Source organism: Lonchura striata, chromosome 4A (genome assembly GCF_050655825.1).
Source record: "Lonchura striata isolate lonStrDom1 chromosome 4A, ASM5065582v1, whole genome shotgun sequence".
NCBI classification, from domain to species: Eukaryota; Metazoa; Chordata; class Aves; order Passeriformes; family Estrildidae; genus Lonchura; species Lonchura striata.
In genome coordinates this window covers 18,519,653-18,544,696 of record NC_140742.1, presented here as the reverse complement: position 1 = coordinate 18,544,696, position 25,044 = coordinate 18,519,653, and the positions used below count along the sequence as shown (strand labels likewise).

Sequence of the window (25,044 nt, the reverse complement as noted above, 5' to 3'; positions counted from 1 at the left end):
CTGCCGTCCTCTGTGTGCTCCTAAACCCCTTAGATAATCCCCTTTAAATAGCAAGACTAGGGCAGCGGGGGATTTATTTTAAGTCTTTTCAAACCCAGATTTTACGGTCAGGTCTTGGGCCCTGTCCCCATTCAGAAATGTTTAAACCTGCCGTTAATCCCCAAGGGACCATTTATCGCTGCGGAGGGCAGAGATTAGCTCCGGCACCGGGCGGCCCGGGGCTGTGCCGGCCCGGGGGCTGCGGGCACTGCGGGCAGCGGGCTCTGCCCGGGGCTGGGGACACGGGGAAGGTCCTGGTTGGCGTCTGCCCCCGGCGACAGCAATCGCAGCGTTGTGACACGCGGCTGAGCAGGGCGGGGACAGGAGCGCTCCGGCGGAGGTGGCACCAGGACGCGTCCCACCGCGTTAATCACCGGCTGCGGCTTTAAGCGGGGAGGGACCGGCTGGACACCGGGGCAGGGCTCATTACCGGGGGCCGGGCTGGACACCGGGGGGCAGGGCTCGACACCGGGGGCCGGGCTGGACACCGGGGGCCGGGCTCATTACCGGGGGGCCGGGTCATTACCGGGAGCCGGGCTGGATACCGGGCCGGGTTCATTACCGGGGGGGGCGGCTCATTATTGGGTATTGGGGTGGTTACCGGGGGCCGGGCTCATTCCCGGGGGGCCGGGCTCATTCCCGGGGGGCCGGGTTCATTCCCGGGGGGCCGGGCTCATTCCCGGGGGGCCGGGCTCATTCCCGGGGGGCCGGGCTCATTCCCGGGGCCGGGCTCATTCCCGGGGCCGGGCTGCCCCCGCCGGCACCGCCCCGTCCCGGCAGCGGGCGCGGCTGTTTACGGGTCCGACGAGTCGCGTCGGTCAGCGGTACGCAGTAAGTGTCGGTGCCCGGCCCCGCTGCCCTTCGCACGGCCGTACCGGGGCCCTGCGGCGGCGGCAGCCCCGGGCAGGGCCGGCTGTCCCCACCGGGAGGGCGCGGGACCCCGTGCCTGCCCCGGCCGGGTGCCCGGAGCCGTCCCGGGGCAGCGGGCTCACCCCGGGCTCACCCCGGGCTCACCCCCGGGCTCACCCCCCGCTCACCCCCGGCTCACCCCCGGGCTCACCCCCCGCTCACCCCCGGGCTCACCCCCCGCTCACCCCCGGGCTCACCCCCGGGCTCACCCCCCGGCTCACCCCCGGGCTCACCCCCCGGCTCACCCCCGGGCTCACCCCCGGGCTCACCCCCGGGCTCACCCCCGGGCTCACCCCCCGGCTCACCCCCGGGCTCACCCCCGGGCTCACCCCCGGCTCACCGGGAACCCCCGAGCCGCAGCGCGGGGCTGGCGCACACCCACCGCTCCCACCGCTCCCACCGCCGAACGGGCTGTGCTGCACCAGCCTGGGCCCCGCCTGCCTCGTCGGGGGTGTCCTGGGCCGGACAGGGACAGGGAGAGGGAGGCTGTGGAGTTTCCCTTCCCAGGGCAGGTTTTCCTGCCTCGCAGGACTTAGCGCCGCTCTGGTTTAGCGAGCCGGAAATTCCCGGTCACTGCAAATCCAAGGAGGAGCGCCAAAGCAGAGGCTGAGCCTCTCCAGGCGAGTGGGGGGTGCTCGACAAGAGCTCCAAAAAGCCCTAAAGAAAGTTAAAGGAGGAAATCCAGCCACTTAAGCATTTTGTTCTTATGAATTTTGACAGCCGATTTTTTTTTTTCGTTTCTTAATAGCTTAGTCTCAGAGCCTGCTTCTCACCCCCTCCCATCCCTCTGTTCCTTGGGAGCTGCAGTGGTTTCAGAGGTGATTAGAAAATGAACAGGTCTGCCCTCTCCAGATTTACTGTTATTAGTATCTGCTGGTTTCCCAGAGAACAGGCTGGGAATGTAACACAGGGTGTTGGCTCCTCTGAAGCACCACAAATGTGAAGGAGAAGCCTGGTGCTCTCCATGGCTGCGTACCCTGGCTGGGGGCTTGATGCAGGTTTCTCCTGTGGGACTGACACATTTTGGGACCATCCCAGGAATTACTGTCCTGTTTCTGAGTAGGGGGTGCCTGCAAAAACCCACTTTCTTTGTGCTTTAGGGAGAAACAGGAGTGTGTGTGTGATGAGAGCCATGGGCTGGGCAGGGTGGGGGGGATGGTGTGGGGCCCCCCAGTGCCTCCAGGACAGCCCCAGTGCAGGGACAGGGATGCAGTGTCTGCAAGGCTGCAAGCAGGGAGTCACCAGTGCTGATGCTGGGCAAATCCTGCTGTAATTAAAAGGATTTAATGACAGAGGAGGAGGGAGCAGCACGAGGTGAGTGATCAGTGGTTATGGCAGGTGCACAGCTGGTTCTGCCACCCTCCTGTACCTGGAGGGTGTCAAGGCCTGGCAGCTGCAGGGGCCAGGTCCTGTGATCCTTCCCCAGGGATTTCCTTCTGCTCCTCTACCCTGAGTGAAATCCTTAAGAGTTGCAGGGGGCTTGGGAAGGTCAGGGGGTCCAAAGTGCCCTGAGGAGCAGCAGTGAGGGGTGTGGGGGGCAGCCCCGGCTGCTGCTGGCCCCTCTGACAGTGGGGGACTTTTTCTAGAAGCAAAGAAGCACGTTTTGGGCACGGTGAGATCAAAAGGTGACAGCAAGGAGGGTGCAGGGTGCTGTGCATGTATGTTTGGAGTGCCTGGGCAGCCCTGGGATTAGGCTGGGGTCTTCCAGCCTCAGCACCTCTTGCTTGTTGGGATTTTCTCCTCACTGCAGCTTTTTGGGAAAGAATAAAGAGTGCATATGCTGGGAGCCAGGAACGTGACTTTTGGGGCTCCTCTCCCAAAAGTGTACATTGATTGCCCTCTGCTTGTGTGGCTCAATGAAAGTCTTGGGACACTGTGGCCCAGAGCACTTCTCAAAACCCTGGGACTTGGCAAAAGGGAAACTGAGGCACAGGGCCACTGTGTGTCCTGAGAGCTGCAAACCCCCAGATCATGTCCATGTCCCATTGTAGGAAATGGATTTATAGAGAATTCTTAAAGCTCACTGTGATAGCACCTAGTGTTAAAAAAAAAAAAAAAAATCAAGAGAAAACATAGAGAAAAAGTATTTACCCATCAGACAAGAAACACAGTGTATTGTAACTAAGAAATAGTTAACTTCTGATTACAGCAACATAAATTATAACATCTGTATTGTCTCACCCTTCACATAAGACTAAAAATAGAATAAAAGTTTTTAAAATGCCTCTCAGTTGCCCCATCTCTAAGTAAAAAAAAATATATATAATCTGACATGCCACGTCCTGGTCCTGCTGTCAGCTGCTCCTGGGAGCAGTGAGAGCTGGGGGCTGTGTCCCTCTTTGGTGCTGCTCCCCATCTGGAAGAAAGCCAAACTGGGGGCTCTGCTCCAAGCTGAGGAAGGGGATGTGTGCTTTTCCTCCCCTCTGCTCAGGGCAAAGGCCATGCTTGGCTGGATCATGGGGGGAATGGGGCATGGCCCTGGGGACACTGCAGTGAGTGTGTGTGGAGAGAAACTGAGCACCAAGGCCTTTCCTGTGGTAATCTGGAAGCCCATCATCCAGAAAGTCTGTTTTGCTTTTAGAAAACCTCATTTTTCCTCAAAGGTATATATGAACACAAAAACATGATCCCAGACCTCCAAAGAATGTTACTTCTGGATGGAAAATAGTGAACCCTAAAAACTAGTGAAAAAAAACTGAGCTGTGTGCTGAGCCCTACCCTTGCTGTCAGTTGAGGCAGTGGGTGCTAAGCTCATACATGGCTCCCAGTTCACCTGCAGCCTTGTCCCTGCCAGCCGGGCACTGGGGAACATCCCCTTTTCCCAGACAACTCCTGCAGTGCCTATCTTTTGGGTTGTTTCCGCCTGTGTGTTAGCTGTCCTACAACTTCCCTGTGCAGATGCAAGAAGAGCTGCCCCTGTTGTCACTTTTGGAAGTGCTGCTCCTGTTTGCAGCTTTCTTTCCCTCTGTGAAACCCCAGGACACCAGAGGACACCTGCAAAGATGTGTGTTGCAGCAGGCCTCTCCTTAGGGGTAGAAATGAGCCAAGACACAGGCTCTCATTTAACAGCATGAAAAGGCTCCTGGTTTATTCTCCTTTACAGCTTAGCCATCCTGACTGACTACAGCAAACTCCTGCTGTTGGCTTCTCTGACAGACTGACTGCTGGAATATCACTACAAGTATTTCCTTGCTTCCTCTGACCACAGGTTTTTACCTGGCTCCACTATGACCGCAAGCTCCAACTCCATCAGACCCAGACTGATCTCACAGCAGATCTCCTGCAGCTGCTCTCTTCCTTGTTTTGTTCTTCTTTGTATCTCTCTGGATTGTTCTGTCTTCCTCAGGGCTCCTCTACCTCCTCAAGGTCTTCTTCCTCTGTGCTCTCCCTGACCAGTCAACCCATCCCTTTTATCACCCTTGTCTTTATTAGTCACAGCTGTGGCCCACTCAGAGCAAGGCTGTTCTTTGGTGATTAGTACAGCTGTGACTTACCAGGGGTGAAGTCCCTTGTACTCCCTTCTTCTTCACCTCCAGATGTGGCCTCTCTGGGGGCTGGACCTGAGCCAGGTGCGCTGTGACCTGCACTTCACAGAGGCCATCAACCAGAGGATGCAGGTGCCCAGCAGGCTGAAGGTGGCAGAGAGCTGCAGCCCTGGGGACAGGAAGCCAGTGACAGAGGATGTCCCTGCCTCCTTCCGGATGCACATCCCTGAGAGGATTTCTCTGGCAGGTAAAGCCCTAGGTTGTCTTTTGGGGTGGGGCATAACATCCCAGGGAGTAGAACCCCTTTATAACCCCCCCTTTTGTTTGCTTTGCCAGAGGAGAGGATGGGGGCAGATAATGCAGGCACTTCTCTTCGGGAATGTAGGGCAGGATGGTGGGTGGCTTGGGAAGAGGTGGGCAAAGGTCACCAACAGAAGTCTGGAGGGGCCTTAATTCCAGCAGGTGAGGAGCAAAATATGGAGGCATTTTCCTCCGTGTTTCTTGCAGTTCCCTCTTGGCCTTTGGCAGGGTCCCTGCTTTGGGATGCAGGACGTTTGGCCCCATCTTTGCAAAACCTTGCTGTCCTGAGGCAGTGGCTCTGCCTCTGTGGTCTATCAAAAAAACCCCAGGCATAGTGTTCAGTTCATCTGGCACTAAAAACAGGCTTGACTCTCCACAGGGTGCAGCTCTCATCCCTCTCCTGAGGCCATTCAGGTTGGCTCAATTCTTCTCTCTCTCCTTTCTGTAGAGATATCGGACACCAGTTTGAGGCCAGTCCTGTTAACCCAGCCAAGGAAGGTCCCCTCTGTTGTGGTGCAGGTGTCCCCAGACCCCTCTGGGGACCTCCCTTTCTTGCCCTCAGCCAGCAGAGCCAGCACCCAGCGACGCAAGCGAGCGGTACCGTGCGGGCGGGGACAGGGTGCCTGGGGTGGGGAGTGGGAACAACCCCAAATTTGGGCTTCTTCAGGTAGCTGCTATCACCCCAAGCCAGGATTCATCTTCCAGGAGGTCCTAGGAGTGAGAGGTAGGGATGGTGGGCTCTCTTTCTGACCCAGAAGCAGTGCACATCTGTGTGCTGGCACCTTGATCCAGCCTCATCTCCTGCTGCATTTCATGGGCAGGGGTGGGCTAAGCTAGGTGCAGTCCCACCACTGGCTGCTGCTGCTGCTTTTTAAGTCCTTTTTCAACATGTTTTTCTTCTTGAAGTGTGAGGCAGAGCTGGTTCATCAGAGCAGTGTAAAGGGTTCTGGGGTCAGAGCCAAAAGCAGATTTTAACCTTGTGTGAGACTCTTTCAAAGAGAGGTCCCAAGCATGGGCAGGCAAAGACTTGATTTAGCTGCTGGAGCTGCTGTTCTGCCTCCTCAAGTGCTTTAACCTCCCTGAAATTTGAGAGCTGACCCTGGACGGGTTTGGTTTGGGGTTTTTGATCTGGCTGGAGTTCAGATCAGCAGGCTAATGCTGGGGACCTCTGTCTGCTCTGAGCATGTCTCCCCACCTGCAGCAGCACCCGCCACCAGGCTGGGGCTCCTCTGGAGCTCCCAGCACTGAGGGCTCTCCCCATGCTGCCCCTGGCCCTGCACAGGGCACCAGGCTGGGCTCAGCTCTGTGCTGACGTGGTTGTGTCTGATTCCCACAGGGCCACCACAGCAGCAGGCCACGGAGGGACAGGACCCCCAGTGACAGTGCCCAGCTGGCCTTGCACAGTCCAGGACAGCGCCAGGAGGGGTGAGCACGGGCCCAGAGTCACCCAGGGTGGGTGGGGAGCAGCATCTCCTCTCACTGGGCTCTTTTGAAGCTCTCTGGTGTGGGTCCCTGGGAGGGGCATGGGGGACCCAAATCAGAGCAATGCAGTTCCTGGCAGGTTGTGCTCATCCATGACAGGAACGTGGTCTTTGGTGCCAGAGATGTTTGTGCTGGGCAGCTCTGAATGCAGCTGTGTTGTTCCCCAGGCCTCTGCTCATGGCCTTGGGCTCCAGAGTCTCTGCAGTGGGGAAATTGTCTCTGAGCTGGTCCTGGGGCAGGAGCTGCTGTCCCACGTGAAGTCCAGAGCTGCCCTGGGTGGCAGGAGAGCAGCATGGCACACAGCCATGCTTGGCTTTGGGGGAATCAGGTGGTGCCCCTGAGCCTGGGGGCTGCTGGAGAGGGTTCTCCCTCTCTGATGCCATCGGGGTCTGGGTGCCAGTGGCATTGCCCAGAAATGCTTGGAGCTGCTGAAGGGGTGAGGGGCAGTGCCCAGTGCCTGTGCCCTGTTGTGCCAGACCAGGGAGTAACAGGCGTGATTCTGTGTGCACCCAGGCCGGGCTCGTGTCCCCTGCCTGCTCCCAGTGCCCCACTCCCCCTCCTCACAGAGGCAGGCAGGATCTACTCCATGCAGAACATCTTCCAGACCATGTACCTGCTGGGCCAGGTGCTCTTCCACCGTGTCCAGGACTCTCTGCGAGACCCGGCGCCCCCCAGGTGACTTGTCCTGAGCAGCTCTGCCCCTCTGCAAGGGCTGGCCTGGGGCACAGCCAGGCACGAGCCCTGTAAGCTCTGGGCTGCAGGATGCTCCTGCATGGCTGCCTTGACTTCCTTTCTCACCTGTGCTGTGTGCCAGCTCTGGGGGCCAGGCCTTGGTGCCCCTCACTAACCAGCCAGGCTTGAGTCTGCTGCTCAGCTTAACACCAGTCCCCTGGGCCCCTGAGTGACCCAGGGCTGCCGGGGCACTGCTGGGGGGTTGCTGCTAAGCAAGGACTAATTTTTCTGTGTTCTCTCATGGCTTGTTGGAGAGGGGTGTGTGAAGGGAATCAAAATCCAGAGCAGATGGCCTGACCCAGGTGCTGTCCCTGAGACAGCCTCTCCTGCAGGCTGCCAGCACCTTTGGCTGTGTCTTGGTCACTCTTAATGAGCCTTTCCATGAACTGGCATTACTCATCCCACAGCCAGTGCCCCTGGCCAGGGTGTGGTGTCCCTTTGTGCTCCCTGGAGCAGCTGTGCAGTGGCTTCAGTCCCTCCAGATGTGCTGGAGGAGCTGTCTCCACCACCCTTATCTGTGCTACTGCAGTAAATTCTCTTTTCTCAAAGACATCCTTGCAGCCTTAAGGTGTCCCCACTGCTCTAAGGCTGCTGAGCACCTGGAGGAACTTCTAAATACTCCTCATTCACCTTGAGCAAAGGCTCCAGGCAGAAAGGGAGGAGAACCAGCATCCATCATCACATCCATCATCAGTGGCACATCCTGCCTTCCCTGCCCAGCTGCCTGCTGCTTGCTGAGCATCCAAAGTGATGTCTCTGCTCTTAAACTGGAGGCTGAGGCTGTCTTCAAACATAATTTTCATTTCTTAATGACCAAGAGATCTGGCTATAAAAGTTAGTGGCTATAAAAGACCTTCTTGCTCCTCCCTCCAGCAGTGGAGGACATTCAGGCCCTGGTAGCCTGCAGAGCTGCTGTAATGCTGTGGGGTGACTCTAGGGCTTCTTCCAGGCCTTGATCTTCTTTTGAAACCAGCCACCCTCAAACAACTCTTCTTAGTACTTTATATCCCTTCAGATGCAGACATCCCTTCAATAGGACAGCTTTGTACCCCTATGCAGCAATAAAAACCCCAAAAAGACTGTGCTGACTTGTTTGTCCTGAAATTTCAGTGAAGTCTGGTCTCAGACAGAGCCTGGAATATCTGGCTGACAGTGGCCTCTTGAAGGGTATGAGTCACCAGAAGGCAATTTCTAGTCTCTACTTTAAAGGGTGTCTACCTGTATCAACTGAGATTGTGAGTGAAAAGCTGCAGGATGTGTCCTTTTTTCATGGTTCTCTACTGGGGAAAATTGCATTTTCTTTCTGTTGTGACTGTCATTTTACACTGCAGCTCCATTTTTTGGAGGTATTATCTCACAAATGGAGTTTCAGACAGGGATTCAGTGAATCTCCATGCTCTTCTGGCTTGTCTTCAGCAAGATCAGCATGTTGCAAACAGGGATAAACACCCTCTCCTCCCCAGGGTCTCCAAGGAGCGGGGTTAGGAGCTTGTTAACCCCTAGGGGATCAGCGAGTGCCTGTGTGAGTTATTGGTGTGAACAGGGGAGTTTTGGTTACAGAACAGCTGACTTTGGACTAGCCTATGATGACAGGAATTGGTATTTTCTCACTGTGGATCTGCTTTATTTGGTGACTCAGTGGTGTGGACCCTGCAGTGAGGCTGTGCCTCCAGGACTGCCCCTGAGATCAGTGGTCTGCTGCTGCCTCTGCCAGTGCTGCAGCTCATTCCAGTGGGGGCCCCTGTGTTTCCAGGGAGGGAAGCAAGTGATGAACATTTGGGTTGCTTGTTTATGTTTCAAATTGCAGGTAAAATTTGCTACAAGAGCAAAAAATGATATTTCCCTGCAGCTGATGGCAGCTTCCTGACCTGCTGATGTAAACGGGATCACCCCTCCATTTCAGCACTGTCCTGTGCCACCTGCTTACCTGGCTGGCTCTAAAGAGGTTTTATCCAGCCCTCAGTGAATTCCTGGGACTACAGAGAATAGATGCTTAGTACATATGTTTTCTCTCTGTTGCATCTCAAAAGAAATACAAGCATGTGTTTCCTGTTACCTGACGTGTGCTGTCTGTGTGTCCTGGTCCCTTTGGGTGCCTGCTGGAGGGGTGCCAGTGTGCATGCTGGGGTTAAGGAGGGGTGAGTGGATGCTGTGCAGCTGCTGTTTGCTTTCTCCTGGTGCAGCACGGCCTGGGGACACACTCCCTGCATGGCTCAGCTCCCCGTGTCAGCGCTGCATTTGTGGGGGGACAGCTGCACCCCACCAGCAATTCTGGTCCACCTGCATCTCTGCTTTCCTTTCCCAGCTCCCAGGAGCCCATCCCAGCTGCAGAGAGCGCCTTGGAGGAGGCCGGGGTGCCGGAGGTGGCAGCCATGAGAAGGCAGGTGAGAGGGGGTGAAGGGATGCAGGGATTGCTGGGAGAGCCACGGGGATGGGCAGGGGGCTGCAGGGGGCAGCTGCTCAGTCCTGGTGCTGTCAGGCTGCTCACTCGAGCCGGTGTAAAGCCCCACATTGGGCGCCACTTGTTGCTCTCGGGGGTTCCTCGCCGCTGTCCCCCGTCCCTCCCCGGCCCCCCGGGACCCTCCGGCTAGCTGTCCCCTCCGGGGCCGGGGTTTTCCGCGGTCCCGCTGCCCTGGGCTTACCAGGCAGCGTCTGGGTTAGCACGGTCCGAGCTGCGGCGCTGCCTCAGTCGCCGCTAGGGTTCGAGATAAAGAGACCAAGAGAGACCAATGGTATTCTTGTCCAGATAGATTGTATTGCCTGAAGAGTTGCAGGGACCAAAGGCCCCGGGCTATTGCCCGGATACAGTTTTATACAGCAAAATTAAGATATAAGGTCTAAACAATAGAGACACTGTCCAGCTTAGGCACATCAGAACCACCCCAGGGGTTGGGTCCAATGGGAACTGCTCAGGGGTGGGGAGAAGGGGGTTACAGAAAAATGCTGAAGCGAAACTTTCCCGAAACAATGGGGCATACAGAAATGTATATTTTCCCCAGTTTCCCATTCCCAAGGCCCTTCTAAAACCCTTCCTCCACACCACCACGCCAGCGTGGTAGCAGCAGCCGGGGTGCTGGAGGTGGCAGCCATGAGAAGGCAGGTGAGAGGGGGTGAAGGGCTGCAGGTATTGCTGGGAGAGCCACAGGGATGGGCAGGAGGCTGCAGGGGGCAGCTGCTCAGTCCTGGTGCTGTCAGGCTGGTCCTGCCTTAAGGACAGGATGTACATGTGTGTTGATCCATCGAGCTCCTACCCCGAGGGTCTGCAGGACCCAGCCAGACCCCTCTGGTGGCAGTCAGAGGGGCTCAGATGCTCTCTGATGGGAAGAATCTTTTCCGGAAGCATCTGCAGGCCTGAGGTGCTGCTGCCACTCCTCCCATACAAAGTGCCCCCCTGCTTCCCTTGTAGCTGGCCAGGATCTCGGGGAGGCTGCGCCTGCTGGAGGAGCAGTGCCACGCCTGGAGGCAGAAGGAGGCCCTGCTGTACTCCGCGATGATCTCTGCTTGCCTCGTCAACACGTGGCTCTGGCTCAGAAGATGATGGCCTGTGTCCAACCTCCCCTGCTCACCCCAGCAGGGTGGCTGAGGGCAGGGACAGGAGCCTTTCTCGTGTACTTGCCAGCAGTGAAACTTTTTTCTTGACTAGGACTGTTTTTTGCACTGTGGGCCCTCAAGAATCTGTGTCCTTCAGGCCTTGGTGGCAGTGAAGGTGTGAGAAGCTGCTGTGAAGAGCTGAGGTCTCCTAGGAGCCTGGTGGCTGACACAAGGTGTCTGTTCTGTGCAGTTGCCCTTGGGCTGCCAGGGGAGATGCAAACCTGAGGAGCTGGGTGTTGGTGGGTGTGGGGTCCTGGCACAGCCACAGCCTGTGGTGGGCCTGGTCCCCTGGTCCCCACCTCGGAGATCTCAACTCTCACCCCATCAAAGTTCTCAGCCACTGCTGTGGTCTATTCCTTATCTTCTGTGGGGTGACTGAGTGTTTCTAAACTTCTGCTGGGTTTTCTTTTCTTCCTTGTGCAACTGCTGTTTGGGGGGAGGGGGTGCTGCTAGGCCTCCTGTGCCAGAGCTCCTCTTCCAGGAGTGGAGCTGGAGGGGCCAGGAACTCCCATCCCGCAGCCACAGCTGGTTTGCAGATGTTCAGATCCAAAGTGACTGCAAGAGCCTTGCTGACATCTGGGCTTGGCTCTTTCCGAGAGAGCTTTACATGGGAAACCTCCCCCTGGTGACTCTCTGGATTATAAAAGCTCATATCAACAGTGATAGCACCAAACAGTCAGGGAAAATAGAGATTTGTTAGGCTCCCCGTGGCACAGGGGAGTGGAGGAGCGTTTCTCCCAGGTCTTGCTGCCAAGTTGCAACTTCAGTGATGATGCAAGAACATGGGTGAGGGAAAATCCTGACCCAGATGCTCTTTAGCTGTGAACAGGCTCAGTTTAACAGCTTTTTCTGGTTTTTTCCTTCTCCAGAGTTTAGTAACGTTTGATTCTGAGGTGACTTTCAGATGTTTTTGGTGGTTCATCCAGCACATCTGCTGCAGTTATGCATACAGGCCATGGGGGCAGGTTTTGGCAAGGCTTAACAGGACCTCTCTGTGTCACCTATACCTAATTATAGCTGGATCTACATGTCATCCAGATGTCCCAATAGCTTATTTACAGACATCAGTGCTCGGGTGTTTTCTGCTTGACACCGCATCAAGCGCCCGTGACTGGAAATCTGGCAGCTGGACAGTGACTAATAAATAACTGTCCCAAAGTAATTGCAGGTGTGAACCTGAGGCTGACTGCTGAGCTGAGGAGAGTGCTGGCATGGCCAGGGCCAGGCTGCTGTGGGGGCTCGGTGTTCTGTGCTGTGGCAGGCTGGATGTGCAGGATGGGTGGCTCCTGTGCTTGTGGGCAGGGTCACCAGAGGACCTTGCACACCTGTGGTGTATAAGGGGGTGCAAGTTGGGCCAGGAAATGAGGTAAATTGTCTGTTTTCTCTCCTTTGAGAGGTGTTAATGTGTTTTGGAGGAAGCTTGTGTTTGGGGTTTATTTTATGATGATTTTGGGAAGGCACACCACCTTCAAATTGTGGCTTGAAGGTGTTTGGAGGAGGGGTGGTCCAGCTGGATGTGTTCTCATGGGCTGGTAACTGGCAGGTTGTGGAAGGTATGACTTCTGTGTAAGGCATAAATGCTGGTGTAAATCTGGAAACACTGACCTCAAAATGCATATTTTAATAAACTCTGTGTGTTCCGGACATGTTTCTTTTCTGTGGAGTCTGATCCTGATGCCCCAGTAAGTGGGAATGGGTAAGGTTTATTCCCTTGGCAGCAGGACTGTGGCTGCTTGTGGCTGTCTCAGCCCCAGCTGCCCTGGCTGAGGGAGAATCCTGAGTAGAAAAGCTTCTGGTTAATGTTGTCCCTGTTGGAGTGATGCTTTTATTTCCTTCCTTCTCTTCCTTGCCTCCTCCTGCTGGCTGCTTTGTCCCAAGGCAGGACACGTGGCAGGGCTGGGTGTCCCCAAGGGCCACTGCCACAACGACCAAATCAAGTGTTTTGTGCACAATGGTTCTCGAGGGAGCATCTCCTGGAGTTCCCATGTTCCTTTTGGAGGCAGCTGCAGGCAGGAAGCAAAAAGAGAGTTGGAAGGGGAGCACGTTGCTGCCAGTGCTCCTGGTGAGCTGTCACCTGGATTCTGGGCTGCGGGGACAGGAGCAGGGTGACACCCTGTGCTGCTGGGTGCTCGCCCAGGGACCACAGCCCCAGCCAAGGCTGAGAAATTCTGTTTGTTCCTTTGGACTCCCTGCTGCGTGGGTGCTCAGTGAGATCAGAACAAGTGGAATTTAAGGCTTTGAAGGGGAAAGTGAAAGGTAAACCTTTGATAGCAAAGATAAAAGAGACTCCTGGTGCCGGTGTTTTCAGATCAACCCTGCACAAGGTGCAGGACTCCGTGTGCCTGTTGGGGATGGATCCAGCCTCAGCCACTGCAAATGGTTACATCCTGGAGGGAGAGGAGAAAAACTGACCTCTTCCTTATTGCCTTGGGGATGCAGATTTTTTTGCTAACCGGGCATTAGAATGATTTCTTGAGAAAAATAAGAGGACAGAAATTGATGAAAGGTGCATTTCATGATCACCTTCAAAGTCTGCAGCTCTCTTTGAAGGGACTCCAGAGCAGCACTTTTGGTCCCCTGCTCTGCCAAACAGGAGAAGAGGTAAGTGGATGTGAGGGTGGTAAAATGTGTCTACTTTTTCTAGTTTTCCATCCTAGTAGCTGTGGCACAGCCTCTGAAGCAGGAAATAATCTCCATCTTTGCTCTTGCCCAGGGCAGGGGCTGGGAGGGGAGCGGGAGCAGAGCCCTGGGAGCAGTTGAGGCGCTGCAGTCCCCTGGCGTGGCAGGGCCTGAGCATCCTGCATGAGCTGAGGTGCTGGCTGTGCCTGTCCCTGCCAGCACAGTGACCCTTCACCGAGGGACTCGGGTCACGGACACAGAGCAGCTCAGCGTGGCTGTGATCCCCAGCTGGGCATTGCCTGGGGCCCCTCCAGCTCCTGAGGAGGTGATGAGGAGGTGACGGGTGGGGGAGAAGGGAGCGTGCACAGGGAAATGGAGCATCCTGGACAACACATTTCCCTCCTCCCCCTTCATCCCCAGACACAGCACTGGCTGCTGGCAGCTCCTCTGAGAGCGCCTTGCTCAGGGCACCGCGGGCTCTGGCCGGGTGGTGACACGCGCGGTGACACGCGCGGTGACACGCGCGGTGACACGCGCGGTGACACGTGCGGTGACACATGGTGACACGCACGGTGACACGCAGTGACACGCAGTGACACGTAGTGACATGCACGATGACACATGGTGACATGTGAGGTGACACGCGCGGTGACCTGCGGTGACACACGCGATGACACACAGTGACACACGCGGTGACGCACGGTGACACATGTGGTGACACACGGTGATGTGCGGTGACTCGCGTTGACATGCGGTGATGCGGTGACATGTGCAGTGACACGCGTGGTGACACGTGGTGACACATGCGGTAACACATGGTGACACATGGTGACATGCGTGATGACACACGCGGTGACACGCGGTGACGCGCGGTGACGTGCGGTGACACACGTGGTGACACGTGATGACACGCGCGGTGACACGCGCGGTGACACATGCGGTGACACGTGCGGTGACACATGGTGACACATGGTGACATGCGTGGTGACACACGTGGTGACGCGCGGTGACACACGCGGTGACACGTATGGTGACACATGGTGACACGTGTGGTGACACGCGGTGACACACAATGACACACGGTAACACACGCGGTGACGCACGGTGACACGTGGTGACACGCGGTGACACACAGTGACACACGCGGTGGCACACAGTGACACACGCGGTGCGCGCTGTCCCCGCTGCCCGCCCGCTGCTGCTGCCCCGCTTCGTGCTGGAAGAGCGGAGCGCTCCGGGTCAGCCGTGCCGCTGCGGGCGGGATCCGCCCTGCCGGCCCTGCCAGCCCGCCCCGGCACCGCTCCGACTTCGGGGGCTCCCAGTGCCGCTGGTGGCTACTGCGGTGGCACCCGTGCCCGGGGAGGGCGGGCAGCAGGGCAAGGCTGGAGTGGGGGAAAAGGAAAGGAGAAGGGAAAGGAAAGGACAGAGAAAAGGAAAGGACAAGGCAAAACATAGAGAAGCAACCCAAAGCGAGGCAAGGAAGGCACAAGGGAAGGCAGGAGTGGGGTGGGAAAGGCAAGGGGAGGCAAAGGAAAGAGGAAAGGAAAGGACAAAGAAAAGGAAAGGACAAGGCAAAAGATAGGAGCAACCCAAAGCAAGGCAAAGGAGGAGGAGGCAAGGAAGGCACAAAGCAAGGCAGGAGTGGGGTGGGAAAGGCAAGGGGAGGCAAGGAAAGGGGAAAAGGGAAAGGAAAGGGAAAGGAAAGGAAAAGGGAAAGGAAAGGGAAGGGAAAGGAAAGGAAAGGAAAGGAAAAGGGAAAGAAAGGAGAAGGGAAAGGGAAGGAGAAGGGAAAGGTGAGGAAAGGGAAAAAAAGGAGAAAGGAAAGGAAAGGACAAGGCAAAAGAGAAGAAACCCAAAGCAAGGCAAAAGAGGAAGAGGCAAGCAAGGCACGGCAAGGGAGAGGTAGGAAGGACAAGGCAAGTAAAGGCAAGGCAAAGGAAGGGAAAGCGAGCAGGGAAAGGAGGGGTTGGACTGGGAAAGGCAAGGGAGGGGCAGGCAGGGCAGGGAAAAGGAGAAGTGCACAAGACAAGGAATGGGAAGGGGAGGGGCAGACAAGGCCAGGCAACAGAAGGCAAGGAGAGCAGGAAAGGCAAAGGAGAGGTAGGCAAAACCAGAGAAAAGAAGGAAAAATAGGTGTTCCTCTGAAAATGAATGAGGAGCCTCAACGATGAGGTGAGCATCTTTCATGGCTCCAGGCAGCTGTGGAATCTCTCGGAGAGAACAAAATGCCCTGCAGGACTCCTGGAAAACATGGTGTGGGCCCATGCCATGGTGTTGGACCCTCTCTTCCCACGCTGTGCTGGGTTCCTGTGGTCAAACCACGTGATGTGTCCTGCATGTGTTTTCTTGTGGCTGTCCTGTGCTTTTTGCAGGTCCCTGGGGCAGGGTGTGTGCCCGTGGTCCCCTCACCCTGAGGATGCCAGGGAAGAGCAATGGTGTGCACAGCTCCCCAGCCAACCACCAGCCCGGGGGTGACACGGAGGGGACAGGGCTCAGCACCAGGTCAGGCTGCTCCCTGCTGTGGTTGAGGGGGGCCCTGGTGGGGCAGGGGAGGGAAAAGTCTGGCACAGGCAGGGCTGTGCTGACAAATCTCTGCTGCCAGCCTCCTCCAGTGTGCCTGGCAGTGGCAGTGCCATGGTGGCACAGAGTGCATGTGATCCTCCTCTTTCTCCACTGCAGGACCTGTTCAACCCAGGATGGCACCAGCTCAGAGCTGCAGAGAGGAGCCAGCCTGCATGGGGGGGAGCAGAGGGCTGACCACGCTTTCCAAGGCCAGGGAGCCTTGGCCAGGTACTTGTGTGTGCCCCTGGCACGGGGTGAGCCTTTTGTGCCTGGCCTTGGCACTGGGGCCTTCTGTGGGGTGAGGATCCCTTCTGCTGTATGGGATTCATGGGATGCAGGGATGAGCATCTGTAAATGCTGCTCTTTGTGCCCCAGTGCCCGTGGAGAGGGTTTTGGTAGGGGATGGCTTCATCCCCACAGGGCTCAGAGGCTCCTTTCCCTGCAGGCAGCCTCCCTGTGCCTCAGTCACCCACAGATTCCTGATATTCCTGTGGGAGTGGCAGCAGGGGTAGAAGCTGTGGAACTCTATCAGGGTGGTCTGTATTGCTTGTATATTTTTGGTCCCACATCATCACTAAAAAGGGTAAAAAAGAAAGTCTAGTGCTTGGGAGGGGGCTGCAAGAGTTTTCTTCCCAGCTGCAGCTCCCCTGATGTTGGAACTTAAAATGTCCCTCAGACATTTTTAAAGGTTCCAAACCTTAGTCAAAAGCATTTTAAACCCTAACAAGCAGCTAGAAACAGCTGTAATTTTAAGTTTGAGCCATAGAATGAGTTACCAAATTTAAAAGTAGAACAAACAGTCACAAAAAGTTAAATAGTATAGTAGAAGTAGTTACAAAATAAAGAGAAAAAATTTTTAGTATTATACAAGGGGGTTTTAGCACTTGTACAGGGGGTTTTTTACTTTATACATAAGAGTAAAAAGTTCTAAGATAAAAGAAAGTGAGCCAGTCCTGTTCTTCCTCCTTCTTTTTCTTTACCTCCATGTTCTTAGTGATGCTGGCACTTATGGATTAGTTTAGAATAGAAAAGCACCTTATAACATAGGTAGTAGGTATTGAGGAAAAACTGTAAACATGGAACACATATCATATAAAAAATAACAACAAGCCTAGGTGGAGAAAAAGAAAAAGAAAAAGAAAACACCAGACAGAGAGGGTGTCAGGGTGTGTGTGTGTCTCTGCCTGGGCTGCTGACCAAACAGCAACAGCCCGCAAAAACAATCTTTTAGATAACTAGCAATAAACTACCTTAAAACCAAACAACAAAAAGCTACAAAATTTTTCTTTAGAAACACAAGTTAGGAAAAAGATTTTACCACCACACAAAAGCCCTAAACCAGGCCGGGGGTTCCAGCACCCTGATGAGTGTGAAGTTTGGCTTTGTCCCCGCTGTGTTAAGAGCTCGGGGTGTGCCTGTCTCCCCTGCAGGATAGTCCGGCTGGTGCTGGTGCTCAGGGACTGGGCCAGCAGGAGCCTGCACGAGGAGCAGCAGAGGCCAGACCCCTTCCTGGAGCGTTTTCAAGGCCCCGAGCTCCCGACAGCGGCTGCAGGCGCTGAGCGCGAGGAGGAGGAGACTGAGAAGTTAAACAAAAAGTAGGGTGCCTTGGCTGGGGATCAGCTGTGCGTGGAGCTGGGGGGCTGCCAGTGGGGATGGGAAGGAAGGAAGCGGGGTGGAGTGGTGGGAAGGGTCCTCCTGCCCTCTCCAGCCCCTGTCTTGGCAGCCAGCCTGGCTCTGCTGGGCTGTTTGCTGACACACAGCACCTGGTGGACTGTCCTGTCCCCGTGGAAAAGACCTGGCCTGTTCCTCGGGGTCTTCTCCCTCCTGGTCCGTGTCCTGGTGGGAAACACATCAGACTCCCCAGTTTCATACCAGTCCCACACCAGGGTTGTTTTTGGAGCCAGCCCTGGGTCTGTAATAAGATGCACCTGCAGCTTGTGCCTATGAGGGGCTGGACATGAGGCAAGGGATGCAGGACTCCACCCAGCAACCACTGCATCCCACCCAGGAGCACAAAAGTGGGATTTGCCAGTCTCATTCATCATCTGCAGGATGAAGGGAGTGTGTTTGCTGCCTGTGCCCCCACAAAGAGCAGCTTTCTGAAAAGACTCTTTCAAATCCAGCCCTTTCATCTCCTCAGCTCACACTCCTGGTGAGAAGCAATAACCTGGCTTTTCTTCTGCTGGCTAATTAGAGGGCAAAGCTCACACACTACTCTGGACCCTACCATTATACATGGTAATTAAAACACCAAGAAATAATTGTTTTCTCTAGGAGAAAAATAATCTGAGCCTTGTATCTGGGTGTTTAGTAGTAATGAAAGGAAATACTGTTGTGTCCTGTGAGGTTAAGGGGAGCTTGTTCATGACTAGAAGGAGCGGAAGCGTGCTGTGAAAGGGCTGCTCAGTGCCAGTGGGTTCTGGGGATGCAGTGGGAACTCCTGGGGTTTTCTAGGGCCTCAGCTCCACAGGTAAGAAGAGCCCCAAGTCTGGTAATCCCACAAGTGAGCTGCTGCTCGTGGCCATGGCTCCAAAGCCTTTGGCAAGAGGCAGATGATTATTCCCTTTTCCTGGGTTAGCAGAGCTCTGGCCCTGCTGTCAGTGTAATATCAGCGATTCTGGCCTCCTGTCATGGCAGCACTGGTGATTTAAAGCTGAAATTACCAACATCATTAACAGCATTATTGAGGTTATTAATGGCTGTGGGTGCTGGCTGCAGGTGAGTCAGAGCTTCCCCTGTGGCACTGCTGTATGTCCTGGGGAGCAGAGTCCCTTTCTCAAAAAACAAATGCTCCAGCCACACTTTCTGGTTACAAATAAGCCCTTTTAATGGGGAGGCTGGGTCACCACTTGTCTGTGGGTGCACAGAGGGTGAACATGAGGGGCTGGGGCTGGCTTTGAGCGAGTGCCAATCCCACACTCTGGGCACTGCCTGTACTCCAGGGAAAGGAGACTTCCAAGCAGGGGTTCTGCCTTTGAAGCTGCCAGAAGTAATGGGGTGGGCATGGGGAATCTGTTGGCAAGTGGGTCGATTTTATCTGTCACTGGAGGGAGTTTTGTGTGTTCAAAAGCTGGGAGGGAGGGACAGAGGGAGAGTGTTGTGCTCCACCAGGCTGCAATAAGCCTATCAACCCCAGCCATGGAGTTTCTCTTCCCCAGCCCCTCCAGTGAATCTGGCAACTGGAGCACACACTTCTTATCTCAGAGTCCCAGGGCGAGCAGGATCAATCACTTGGGAGCAGTTCAAAGGCTGGAGCCCGGGCTGTGCAGCCTGCAGGAGGCACAGGAGGAGCCCTGCCGTGCCAGCTGCCCCGGGGCCACTGCTCTGGGGCTTGGGCAGCCCCTCCTGGGGCTGCCACTGATCTGCAGCACACTTTCCTTCCTGCTTCAATTACTCTTCTCTTCTGATCTGCCTGGCACCGGTCCCTACCTCACCTGGGAGAAGCAATGTCATGTACATCACGAGGACTTTTCTGATCCCCCTCTGCCATACATCTGTTCGTGGCTCTGCCACTGGGGTCTGTGTCATGTGGGCCACCTGCCTTGCCTTACCATCCCACAGTTTCCTCTTCTGCTGCATTCTCAGCTCGGTTTTAGGGATAAAGGAACTGGAACAGTGCTGGGATTTGGCACTGCTGGGATTGGTCTTGGCTTACAGGCTGGCACCCAAGCTGCAGCTCTGCTGGAGGCACTGTGGTGCAAGGGATGAAGGATGTGGCTCACATGGTTTGTTCCAACCCTGTTTTCCACATACACTGCCAGCTCTGGCTCTTCTCTCTGCTTCCAGGAGGAAATGGCATTTCTTTGTGGTGGACCCTGCAGGAGACTGGTATTACCACTGGCTGGCTGTGATTGCAGTTCCTGTCCTCTATAACTGGTGCTTGCTGGTGGCCAGGTGAGCTGGGAGCTTGTAGGGTTCCTGCCTCCTCTGCCCCTCCTGCTCACCTGGCTGTTGTGGCTCAGCCAGGATCAATCTGACACTGCTGGGGCTGGTGGGCATTGAAATGAGAGACCCTCCCCTGTCACTGTGAATTCTGGCCCATCAGGAAAGGCCATTGTTCCAGGGTCATTTGGGAGGTGGTGTCAAGATGTTGCTTTACCTCCATCATGGGAGGGCAGATTTTTCAGAGCAGGGAGTTTAAATTCCTAGAAGAGGAGCGCCCAGTGGCCAAGCTGTGTTGCAGAGCTGGGTGCCTCAGGATCAGCCTACATTCAGCAGTAATAGTTAGGGAAGACGTGGGGATTTGTGGTCTCACAGCCTGTTTGATGACCTTCCTCCAGGGCTTGCTTCACTGACCTGCAGAAGAGCTATTTTGTGCTGTGGCTGGTGTTAGATTACACCTCAGATGCTCTCTACCTCGGGGACACAGTGATCCGCCTGCACACAGGTGAGCAGGAGCAGCATCCTGGCTTTCCTTTAATCCCCTGCAAGTGGAGATGAGCTGCAAGGGACAGGCCTAATGCACGGTTCCATCAGAAGGAGGGTTTTGCTTGCCTTGGTGTTCACTAGTATGAAGCAGTCTCTAGAGAAAGAATCTAATTAGAAGATCTGAGAAATGAAGCAAGTTTCAATATGAAAGATTAATCATCCCAGCTTTCAACTTCACCTTTGAATAATTGTACAAAATTACCTGCATTACTGTTAGTATTCAGGCATAGTGGAAGGTCTGTATCTCTGATTTTGCATCAGTTCAGCTAATGAATTATCTGCATGGAAAAACGGTAGAATTTAATGTTCTCGGAAAGCAGCACTTGGCCGTACGTTTTCTGTCAGAACTGCAGTAATTAATGATCTGGAGGATGGAAACCTTTGTGTTCCTTTTTCTTCATGGCAACAGACAAAACCCCCGAGTTATACCTTTGGGTGGCTTTTGCCAGATAAGGCCTTGAGCGATAACAAACTGAGTAGAGCAGGAACTGGCAGTATTTGGGTGACCCTGTGTATTTATGCACACAAATCCATGGTGTACCATCAGCTATTGCTCAGGTGCTCACAAAACCTGCAGAAAAGTCAAAATTTAACCAAGATAATCCTGTAATTTGCTTCTCTTTAGGGTTCTTGGAACAGGGCCTCCTGGTTAAGGACCTGAAGAAGCTGCGGGATAACTACATCCACACGCTCCAGTTCAAGCTGGATGTTCTCTCCACCCTGCCCACAGACCTGGCCTATTTTTGGGTGGGACTGCACTGCCCTGAGCTGCGTTTCAACAGGCTGCTGCGCTTCTCCCGCATGTTCGAGTTCTTCGACAGGACCGAGACCAGAACCAGCCACCCCAACATCTTCCGCATCAGCAACTTGGTTCTTTACATCCTGGTCATCATCCACTGGAACGCCTGCATTTATTACGCCATCTCCAAGGCCATAGGCTTCGGGGAGGACAGCTGGGTCTACCCCAATGTCACAGGGCCTGAGTACGGCTATCTGACCCGGGAGTACGTCTACTGCCTTTACTGGTCTACGCTGACTCTGACCACCATTGGGGAGACCCCTCCCCCCGTGCGGGATGAAGAGTACCTCTTCGTGATCTTTGATTTCCTCATCGGCGTCCTCATCTTTGCCACCATCGTGGGGAATGTGGGGTCCATGATATCCAACATGAACGCCACCAGGGCGGAGTTCCAGGCCAAAATCGACGCCGTCAAACACTACATGCAGTTCCGCAAGGTGAGCAAAGACTTGGAAACCAAAGTCATCAAGTGGTTCGACTACCTGTGGACCAACAAGAAGGCAGTAGACGAACAGGAGGTCCTCAAGAACCTCCCTGATAAGTTAAGGGCAGAGATCGCCATCAACGTTCACCTGGAGACGCTGAAGAAGGTGAGGATTTTCCAGAATTGTGAGGCAGGGCTGCTGGTGGAGCTGGTGCTGAAGCTTCGGCCTCAGGTGTTCAGCCCGGGGGATTACGTGTGCCGCAAAGGGGACATCGGGAAGGAGATGTACATCATCAAGGAGGGCAAGCTGGCCGTGGTGGCGGATGATGGGGTGACACAGTATGCTTTGCTCACTGCAGGGGGCTGCTTTGGCGAGATCAGCATCCTCAACATCAAAGGGAGCAAAATGGGCAACAGGCGCACGGCCAACATCCGCAGCTTGGGCTACTCTGATCTCTTCTGCCTGTCTAAGGAAGATCTCATGGAAGCAGTCACAGAGTATCCTGATGCCAAAAGGATCTTGGAGGAGCGTGGCCGGGAGATCCTGATCAAGGAAGGGCTGCTGGATGAGTCAGCTGCAGAGGAAAGCACAGAAGGGGAGAGCATGGAGGAGAGGCTGGACAGGGTGGCCTCAAACCTGGACATGCTGCATACCCGCTTTGGCCGGCTCCTGGCTGAGTACAGTGATGCCCAGATGAAGCTCAAGCAGCGCATCACTGCCCTGGAGTCCCAGATGAGGCAGGAGGAACTGGAGGATTTCTTCTCTGATAGCTCAGAGAGTCTGTTTGAGGATGAGGAGAAAGCTTCACCTGGTGGGATGCAGTGAGAGGGAACAGAGTTGGATGATGTCTGACCTGTGCTGAGGCAGTGTTTGCCGTTTCACAGTCAGACCCTGTGGCTGCCTTGCCAGGGCCTTTGCTCAGGTCCTTAGCACTGCTGCTGGCACTGCCTGGGGTGGCTCCAAATCAGGGGATTGTCTCGGCTCCTCCTCTGACCTGTCACTTTTTCATTGCCTTTTGCCTTCAGCCTTTCTAACTCCCTTCAGGTAATCACTCCTCAGTGAGTATCTGCAACCGCTGCCCCGTCTGCACCCAGAAACTCTTTACCCACAAGATCCCCAAACTGAGCTAAGGCAGACCAAACTGTGCCTCTGGCACGTGCAGATGGACATGGCTGGTCACTGTCCTGGTCCCTCCTTGCTGAGGCTGGGCACTGACTGGCAGGGCCTGCAGCCGCTGCTCCTGCCCGCCTCTCTTCTGTTGTCTGGTGCTGTGGGGGCACCTGGTGCAGGTGCCTCGGTGCCCTGAGCACTGCACCCTCCTGGGGACAGCGCTCCCGAGCCCTCCTGCTGTGGGAGCTGTGTGATTGCCCTTTGGGCTGTGGATGTCTTGGATGACAAGTGCAATGCAGAGGTGCAGCGCTACGAGCAGGAGTCGGACAGAGAGCAGCTTTCTCCTCTAATGACAGCCAGATGTGCCAGGACAGGTTTGACTGAAAGACATGTTTTTAAGGAACAAAGCCATGGTGGGAGCCGACTGTGCCCATATTTGCTTTGCTGTGGGTAGCTCAGAGGGAGTGCAAAACACATTTATTTTCTTAGGCAGGGGGTTTTCTTGTACTCAGTGGGAATTTTGGGGCTTTGCAGGCTGCAGAGGCCCCTGCCTTCCAGAGGAGAGATGAGTGGCAGAGCCACAGGCACACGTGTGAGGGTGGAAATGTGGCACCACTGCAAGAGCCAGCAAAGGTCTGCCAGGCTGTGCTGCAGCCATGGGGGGTCCGTGGTGTGAGTGTGGAGAGGGGGACAGCGCCCAAACCCCTGCAAGCAGCAACAGCACCAGTGCAAGCAGCAGTGTCACCCACACCTCAGGGCACGGGGCAGGTGCTGGGACTGGAGGATGACACCTCATTCCTGGGTCTGGGCTTGTGCACCCATGGGGTGGGCTTGGGCTGGTTTCCAAACATGGAAATATTTGGGGAGAAGGGAATTCACGTTCTGGGTCAAATTGAGCTAAGAGTTTGGCTAAAATGATGGGAGGGCACACAGGGAAATGTCAGCCCAGAAGGGTTCACAGTGGTAAACTGAGGGTATTTCTTTTGTTCTTTCTTCCCCTCCAATCCAAAATTGCCTCTCTGCATTTCGTAGGAACATTTTCCATTTAAAGACAATCGCCTTGCTTTTTGGGATTGTGGGGGTAGGAATGGTTGCATTACCAAAATTAGAAGTTGGGGTAAGAAAAGTTTATCATCATTAAACTGTAGCTCTTCTGGGTCTGTTTTTTTTCCTTTTATGATCAAGATGCTCTTGACTGAAGTCAGTGTAGTTGCAGTCTGCCGCTCCTCATACTGCCAATAGCCACAGCTCCTGGATTCCTCCTTTCCTGGGATATTGGTCATGGATTTGCAGCTGGCTCTTTGCAGAGCGTGCCCTGGAGAACCGCCCTTTACCCTGCACTGCTGGTTCCTTTCTGTGCCTGTTCCCTCCTTCACTGCCTGTTTCCTCCTGCGCCTCCCATTCCCCATTCTCTGTTCCCCATTCCTTGTTTCCTCCCACACCACCCATTGCCCTTTCTCCATTCCCCATTCCCTGTACCCCCTTCTTTATTGCCTGTTCCCTGTTCCCCATTCCCCATTCCCCGTTCCCCATTCTCCTTTCCCCATTCCCCTTTCCCCATTCCCCGTTCCCCTTTCCCAGTTCCCCATTCCCCATTCCCCTTTCCCCATTCCCCGTTCCCCTTTCCCCATTCCCCATTTTTCATTCCCCATTCCCCGTTCCCCATTCCCCGTTCCCTATTTCCCATTCCCCATTCCCGGTTCCCCATTCCCCGTTCCCCATTCCCCATTCTCCTTTCCCCTTTCCCCGTTCCCGGTTCCCCATTCCCCATTCCCGGTTCCCCATTCCCCGTTCCCCGTTCCCCATTCCCCATTCCTGGTTCCCCATTCCCCATTCCCCATTCCCCATTCCCCATTCCACATTCCCCATTCCCCGTTCCCCATTCCTTTTCCCCCTTTCCCCGTTCCCCATTCCCCTTTCCCCGTTCCCTATTTCCCTTTCCCCATTCCCCGTTCCCCATTCCCCGTTCCCCGTTCCGCATTCCCCATTCCCCATTCCCCGTTCCCCATTCCCCGTTCCCCATTCCATATTCCCAATTCCCCATTCCCGTTCCCCATTCCCCATTCCCCATTCCATATTCCCAATTCCCCATTCCCATTCCCCATTCCCCATTCCCCATTCCCCTTTCCCATTCCCCATTCCATATTCCCAATTCCCCATTCCCGTTCCCCGTTCCCCGTTGCCCAGCCCGGCGCTGCGGGTGCGGCGGCCGGCCGGCAGAGGGCGCTGTGGGCCGCGGAGCCGCCGCGCCCGCGCGGGACCCTCGGGCCGGACCCCGGTGAGAGAGAGAGAGGGGACAGTGAGAGAGAGAGGGGACAGTGAGAGAGGGGACAGAGGGGACAGTGAGAGAGAGAGGGGACAGTGAGAGAGAGAGGGGGGACAGTGAGAGAGAGAGGGGACAGTGAGAGAGAGAGGGGACAGTGAGAGAGAGGGGGGACAGTGAGAGAGAGGGGACAGTGAGAGAGAGGGGGGACAGTGAGAGAGAGGGGGGACAGTGAGAGAGAGGGGACAGTGAGAGAGAGGGGACAGTGAGAGAGAGAGGGGACAGTGAGAGAGAGAGGGG

The 25,044-nt window shown here is 55.3% G+C and overlaps 2 protein-coding genes across 4 annotated transcripts; both read left to right on the top strand.

Moving 5' to 3' along the window:
* Positions 1-714: 714 nt before the first annotated feature.
* Positions 715-12,182, top strand: LOC110472629 (mitochondrial fission factor homolog A). 2 transcript variants are annotated; one of them, XM_085570999.1, is made up of 7 exons: positions 715-870; positions 4,485-4,680; positions 5,182-5,330; positions 6,070-6,158; positions 6,729-6,890; positions 9,253-9,331; positions 10,354-12,182. In XM_085570999.1, exons 2-7 carry the CDS (start codon positions 4,485-4,487, stop codon positions 10,483-10,485), a joined length of 807 nt encoding a protein of 268 aa, XP_085427125.1. In that variant the 5' UTR covers positions 715-870; the 3' UTR covers positions 10,486-12,182. The 2 variants fall into 2 exon arrangements, with proteins under 2 accessions (XP_085427125.1, XP_085427126.1); XM_085571000.1 differs by having other exon boundaries at positions 784-863.
* A 119-nt stretch (positions 12,183-12,301) lies between these two features.
* Positions 12,302-24,012, top strand: CNGA2 (cyclic nucleotide gated channel subunit alpha 2). Of its 2 annotated transcripts, none has more exons than XM_085570997.1 (6): positions 12,302-13,139; positions 15,530-15,947; positions 17,150-17,314; positions 19,506-19,613; positions 20,000-20,106; positions 20,773-24,012. In XM_085570997.1, the coding sequence occupies exons 2-6, from the start codon at positions 15,574-15,576 to the stop codon at positions 22,194-22,196; spliced, it is 2,178 nt and encodes a 725-aa protein (XP_085427123.1). In that variant the 5' UTR covers positions 12,302-13,139; positions 15,530-15,573; the 3' UTR covers positions 22,197-24,012. The 2 variants fall into 2 exon arrangements, with proteins under 2 accessions (XP_085427123.1, XP_085427124.1); XM_085570998.1 differs by lacking the exon at positions 12,302-13,139 and having other exon boundaries at positions 14,817-15,659; positions 15,837-15,947; positions 20,773-24,005.
* The last annotated feature ends 1,032 nt before the right edge of the window (positions 24,013-25,044 follow it).

What these genes read in the sequence shown, in the direction of transcription:
- LOC110472629 (XM_085570999.1), top strand. Translation starts at nt 4,485, where the DNA reads ATGTGGCCTCTCTGGGGGCTGGACCTGAGCCAGGTGCGCTGTGACCTG. An exon ending in CCCAGCGACGCAAGCGAGCG is followed by an intron (nt 5,331 to 6,069) that starts GTACCGTGCGGG and finishes TGATTCCCACAG; the next exon opens with GGCCACCACAGCAGCAGGCC. An exon ending in TGGCAGCCATGAGAAGGCAG is followed by an intron (nt 9,332 to 10,353) that starts GTGAGAGGGGGT and finishes CTTCCCTTGTAG; the next exon opens with CTGGCCAGGATCTCGGGGAG.
- CNGA2 (XM_085570997.1), top strand. Translation starts at nt 15,574, where the DNA reads ATGCCAGGGAAGAGCAATGGTGTGCACAGCTCCCCAGCCAACCACCAG. An exon ending in GGCCAGGGAGCCTTGGCCAG is followed by an intron (nt 15,948 to 17,149) that starts GTACTTGTGTGT and finishes TCTCCCCTGCAG; the next exon opens with GATAGTCCGGCTGGTGCTGG. An exon ending in TGGTGCTTGCTGGTGGCCAG is followed by an intron (nt 19,614 to 19,999) that starts GTGAGCTGGGAG and finishes ACCTTCCTCCAG; the next exon opens with GGCTTGCTTCACTGACCTGC.